Raw genomic sequence first — 6,124 nt, 5'->3', positions numbered from 1 at the left:
ATTCTGATGGCGCCTTGAGCTGGTCATACAAACATTAGATTTTCTTAAGTCCTGGTTAAGCATTTTTTATTCTGTAGTGCATTTTCTTAATATAAAAAAGCAAAAAATATGAGTTAAAATCATTACTTATTTCATCTGAATGACAATTTCATTCTCATAGCCATGTCCGGCTTGTCACGTTGGTCAGAAGGGGTATATTGTTTGCATAGTTTGGACTACGGGTAGAAATTTTGAAGGAGAAAGTGAACATACACCCATGCATTGGTTTCTCATGTAATGATGACATTAGTTAGTTGTTACATGAACTAGAAGAACGCCCGTGCGTTGCAACGGGGCCACGTTAACTTAAAGAGTTCAATATTACGACATTGGCGACCTTTTTTACCATCAAATCCTCACACACACACTCCCTCCCTCTTCCTCACTCTCTCTCCCCCTCTCCCTCTCTCTAACACACACACATATCCATCTTATTGGGTACGGGACCATAATCCACCTATTTCACATACACACGCTAGTGCATAACAATATGGATTATGTGTATTATATTTGCCACCAGAATTGAGGGGATTAATTTCATGTAAATCGGCCAGCCACAGCTCCAAAAATACGTGGAGGAGGTGGCCCGGGTCAGCGCCGGCGCCGTCCGGCGCGGGCCACGGGCCCGCTTCCAAGTGCACGTGCAATGCACGTCTTCACAAATATTACAACCAGATGTGAGAAATCACATACTAACACGATGTTGCAATCAATTTGTAATTAAAGAAGCCAAAAGTCTTTTTTCTTAAACAAGAATTCCTTATGCTGGAGTTTAAACAAACCCCACAATAGCCCTACTTATCACCTAATTAAGCAGATGCATGACTTATGAAGCGGATAAAAAATCATGTTAACTTGGAATTAAAATTCCAACAAAAGAGTGAGGAATAAACCTTTTTATCATTGCTCTGAAGTCTGAACCTCCCCCTATTTGTTAGTGAAATGTGAGTATGCTTGCAAGATAATAATTTCTTGTGCAACATATGCTTTTACATCCTAAAGAGCTACAAAATATGTTGACCTACCTATGTGCACTTCCTAAATCAAGCGGATAAAATTATTTCTATCGGCAATATAAAATATTAAACATTAGAAAGAAAGGGACAATGTCCACTAACCATGCAAATATTCTGACCATGAGATATTTAGGCTGGCGTATATGGGAAATCAAAGCTAAAAATGACTCGATGAGTTAGGGATACATCAACAAATATTGTAAAAAGTGATAAAAACAAATCTGCAGCAACTCGCGACCCCACGAACTCGTATTCGCAATGAGCAAGTTAGTAAGGCCACCACGGTAGGCTAGCACCAAGGGACAAGGGCAACAACCGCCTTCCCATCCAACCTACTGATTCTGCTAGCGCTACTTTCATCCTAAGCCCATGAGTACCGTTAGTGTGTTGCCACGTACGGAGAAACTATGAACTGAAATTTTCATCCAAATCATGAAAAATGTTAATGTTCCTCTCCTCTCCCATCCCTCGTGTGAACATACCCAATTCGTGGTTGGCTCGCTACATTCAGCGTAGCTCTGATGTGCACTGCCCTCGCTCTTGATTAGTTGCCGCAGTGCCACGCATCTACGCCAACAAGCTGGGGAAACAAATGCAAATGTTACACCGAGTCAAAATCAGCCATCCCACAATCGTAACAATAGAAAAGATAATAACCAAAATTTAACAGAAGAACTATTGCGTGGCTCCCAGATCCATCTCGATAGCCCTTGATCTGGCTGCTGAGCTTCTCCTAGCCTCCTCAACATCATGTCATTACCAAACATGTAGTGGATGCCTAGTGGGACAAGGATTAAGAAATAACATGAGGTGAAAAATGCGATGGCTGTCAATTTCATAAGACGATCCAAGTAATTTGACAAAATAGATCGGGAGCATCTTGTATAATCTCAAAAAAGCAACTAAAAATATGAGAAATGAAGTGATGAAAATCAGCACATGCTCTCATTTATGCTCGCTTTTGTAATGGGAGGCAAGGAATGGGGATACCGGGAGAAGAAAGGATCACATGGACGGCAAGCCTCCACCACCGGCAAGTGGGGTTGCTTCACATCCAATCTCCACGGCCGCCGCCTCCATGGGGACGAACTCCCATGTTCACAACCGGACTCCCAATCGGCCGCTGCCTCGCCGACCTTAACGACGAAGTAGTCCCTCCCTTCGATCCCATTCGCAACGGAGGCAACACCCATCCCAGCGGACGGGTCCGCGGTGAGATCCCTACTGGATTGTGGTCGCGCCTCCCCAAACTTCACCGCGGGACACATGAGAGGGCGCCGTTGCCATGGTCAGGCTTGGATGGGGAAAGGAGGCGACATAGCAGCAACGGCGCCTTCGCCGGGATTGGTGGCGACGGCGGCGACGAGCGAGCGGGAGGACGGCGGCGGCGAGAGAGTAGGAGGGTGGTGGCGGCAGTCCATCGGCCGCCGTGACGTGAGAGGAGGATGGGATGGGGCCGCGATCTGGACGTATGGAGCGGTCGAGAGGAGGGGAAGCAGGCGGCTGGGTTTTTCCATCATGCGGGGTTTGGGGGAGGTCAAACGAGAGGTTTTTTTTCGTGCGGGAGGCAGAGCAACGAGGGCGGATGTAGGGAGACGGGACGCGGTCGGTTGGCAGGAAAAGGAAAGCTACGCAAAATCACATCAATATAAGAAAATATCCTATCAATACTTGATTGATTGCGATTTATTTTTTATATGGTAACTAATATGATCATCAATACTTGATTGATTGTGATTTATTTTTTATATGGTAACTAATCTGATGGGTTTATGTGGGTGGTGAAGCGAAAAGGAAAGCTACGCATTTTTTAGTCAGTAGAGATGATTGATGATAAGAAAGGGAAAATCACATCAATATAAGGAAATATCCCATCAATACTTGATTGATTGCGATTTATTTTTTATATGGTAACTAATCTGATCATCAATACTTGATTGATTGTGATTTTTTTATGGTAACTAATCTGATAGGTTTATGTGGATGGTGAAGCGAAAAGACAGGTGGGAGGGAGACAAAATAAAACCAGCGAAATAAAACCAACGAAAGTGATGAGGCGAAATAAAAACCAGCGAAAAATAACCGGCGGACTATTCGTAGATTTTTTTTGGTTCGTCTGTCTTGGTGCGACGGGATGTTAGGGCCTAGAGTGCGTGGGGGCGGGCGGGGGACTCGGCTTGAGGTTTTTTTTTTTTGATTCTATGCGGCTTAGCGTGAGACGGGAGGTTGGACGTGTGCGGGACTCGATCGCGGAGTTTTTCTTGGTTTTTCGCGGCTGAGAGGGAGGTGGGAGAAAATACCAAAGAAGTACCAAAAAAAACCGGATAAGGTGGGACGAAAATAAAACCCGGAACGTGACCTACCAACTGAGACATTAGGAGTAGAGATATTTTAAACATCAATTATTTTTTCAGAAAGAAATCAGACGAAGACACGTTGAAATCGGACACGAGTCTTGTATACTGCCGCTCGGTCGGCCATGGTGACGAGCGCGCGCCGCGTAAGCGCGCAAGCAGACAGCTTCCCCGCCGCTTCCGGCGATTTATTTATGCGGTCATGCCAGAAGAGGAAGCTGTGAATGCCAAGGAACAGATCGGGAAACATGCCGCCCATGGTGCGCACGCGGAGCTCCACCGCCGTCCCACTCGCCGCCGCTGGCGGCGCGGAGCTCCCGGACCCCGGCCGGCTCGTCCCGCTGTCCCCGTTCGACGCGTTCTGGGTCGCGCTGCCCCCAGTCCGCCGCGTCTTCCTCTTCCGCTCCCCGCCCGGCGTCCCGTTCTCGGACGTCGTCGGCACCCTCAGGTCCTCCCTCGCGCAAGTGCTCCCGGCCTTCCACCCCTTCGCCGGCGAGCTCACGTACTCGCCGGACTCGCGCGCTCTGTCGATCGTCCTCCCGGACGAGCGGGAGGGCTTCCCCTGCGGCGGCGTCACGTTCGTCGAGGCCGAGACGGACCTCGATTTCGAGCGGCTCGTCGAGGAGGCGGCAGAACACGACCAGGACGCGCTCGGACAGCTTATCCCGGACATCCGCCGTGACCAGCTCCCGGCGCCCGTGATGGCCGCGCAGGTACGCGTCACATCACACCTCACACGTGTAAGTTATCCGCGGTTGTCTTCCCTTATGCGGAATGCGTGGGTAAGCAGGTGACGGAGTTCGTCGGTGGCGGCGGTGGCGTGGCACTGGGTGTGGCCGTGCACCATACGGCGGCGGACGGGCGCGGCATTTGGCGGTTCTTTGAGATGTGGGCGGCGGCAGCGTCCGGTGTTGAGGTTGGCCAGGTGCCCGCCGGGTCGGTTCCGCTGCATGACCGGAGGCTGGTGCGGTTCCACGGCGACGAAGAGATCGCCAGGCTGTTCTTGCAGCAAATCGCCCCGAACTTGCCTAAGGTGAACAACGCAGTTTGTTCGCCAAAGCTTCCAATCCATGTCACTGACAGTCACTGAACCAACCGCAGATTGCTCCAAGGCAAGATCCCGCGCTCGACGGCCGGCGTCGCCTCAGCCGGCGAACCTTCACCTTCGCCGCGTCCGCGGTGCAGCGTCTCAAGCAGAGGCTCGCGTCCGCGGCGAACATCGGCACGGCGCCGTCCACCTTCGCCGCCCTGGCGGCGCACGGGTGGGTGTCCATCGCGCGCGCCAGCGGCTTCGCCGACGACGACGCGCCGGTGTTCGCCGCCTTCCTCGCCGACTGCCGCGCGTACATGTCGCCCCCGGCGCCGGACGCCTACGCGGGCAACTGCGTCGCGCTCTGCATGGCCTCGCTGGGCGGGTCGGAGCTCGCGGGGCCCGACGGGCCCGCCCGGGCGCTCCTGGCCGTCAGGGAGTCCGTCGCGGAGGCGAAGCGCGACCCGCTCCGCGACCTCGGCCGGTGGCGCACCAAGTTCGCGGCCATCCCGCCGGGCCGCGCGGTCGTCCTGGGCGGGTCGCCCTGGTTCCCCGCGTACGGGGTGGACTTCGGGTTCGGGAGGCCGGCGAGGGTGGAGCTGGCGTCCATGAACCACGACGGCGAGATGGTGCTCGTCGCCGGGAGGGAGGCCGGCTCGGTGCAGGCGTCGGTGTCGATTGCCGCGGGGAAGATGCAGGCGTTCCGCGACGTGTTCATGGCTGAATGAGCGTCTACGACCGTCCTGTGGTGATTATCAGTAAGCAGATGCTGTTCTATGTTGAATGATCTTGCAAATAATCGATAATTTCAGGTGAAGACTTGGCCTGAGACACCTGCATGTATGCATGCTCCTCTCTGAAGTCTGAACATATCCGATATGGAACAAATGATAACGCGCACGCAAAGCGCAACAATAGTCCGCACTTGTTTTTTATTTGGAGAGGAGAAATGATAATCTGCAGTTGGTAGAATCACCTGCTCGTGCATTGGTACAGAAACCGCCATAATAAATGACATTGTTTTTCTCGTTTACAAGAGAATGAGAACTAAAATCTGGAAGAACGGAGCGTAGCTTAATTGACAAGGCGCGGGAGTTAGTAACTAGCCCATCAGTGTTCGAGTCTAGATTCGAGTGCTTGATACTCGTGGAGTTTTCATCTATAGAAAATGCCAACAAGCTAGTTTAGCCCGGGTTGGTCTCGTTGAAAGAAATGCTCCCGAACTCCAACCTAGTTGTTTGCAATTAGCCATTATTGCCACATGAGGGTCCAAATAATCCATAGAGTTCAAGGTGTCCATAACAAATAAGTAATCTGATTCAACCTCGACTGAATTGCACAATGACATTGTTAATACTACATTTGAGATGTATAAATGTGAACATGTCATTATTTTCTTTGTGTGTAGATGAAAACATGCCCAAAACAAACAACATACAAACAGGCCTCAAGAACCTGGTCTTGTTGATTTTGGTTGTGACCTAACACGTTAACCGTTTTATCGATTTTATCTGACGAGTCCTTGGTTCGATCTACTTATGGGCAGCTAGCCTTGATGGTTGAGCTGCAGTTTATTCCACAAAAACTTCATAAGAACCAATAATATGTTTGGCATGTTATAGCCGCATTGAATATATCACTGCGAGAGTAATAAAGGCCTGTGTGAGTGTATGGGGTCATTTGTC

General features: G+C 50.7%; 1 protein-coding gene across 1 annotated transcript; it reads left to right on the top strand.

The window, feature by feature from the left end:
• Window positions 1-3,598: 3,598 nt before the first annotated feature.
• Window positions 3,599-5,411, top strand: LOC123130399 (anthocyanin 5-aromatic acyltransferase). The gene is made up of 3 exons (XM_044550302.1): window positions 3,599-4,122; window positions 4,200-4,442; window positions 4,511-5,411. Exons 1-3 carry the CDS (start codon window positions 3,634-3,636, stop codon window positions 5,165-5,167), a joined length of 1,389 nt encoding a protein of 462 aa, XP_044406237.1. The 5' UTR covers window positions 3,599-3,633; the 3' UTR covers window positions 5,168-5,411.
• The last annotated feature ends 713 nt before the right edge of the window (window positions 5,412-6,124 follow it).

This window comes from Triticum aestivum, chromosome 6A (assembly GCF_018294505.1).
Source record: "Triticum aestivum cultivar Chinese Spring chromosome 6A, IWGSC CS RefSeq v2.1, whole genome shotgun sequence".
NCBI classification, from domain to species: Eukaryota; Viridiplantae; Streptophyta; class Magnoliopsida; order Poales; family Poaceae; genus Triticum; species Triticum aestivum.
The sequence above is the reverse complement of the archived record's forward strand: the minus strand, read 5'-3'. Positions and strand labels throughout refer to the sequence as shown.

Coding starts and splice junctions, on each gene's coding strand:
- LOC123130399 (XM_044550302.1), top strand. CDS start 3,634: ATGCCAAGGAACAGATCGGGAAACATGCCGCCCATGGTGCGCACGCGG. Junction 4,123..4,199: donor CGCCCGTGATGGCCGCGCAG/GTACGCGTCACA, acceptor GTGGGTAAGCAG/GTGACGGAGTTCGTCGGTGG. Junction 4,443..4,510: donor TCGCCCCGAACTTGCCTAAG/GTGAACAACGCA, acceptor AACCAACCGCAG/ATTGCTCCAAGGCAAGATCC.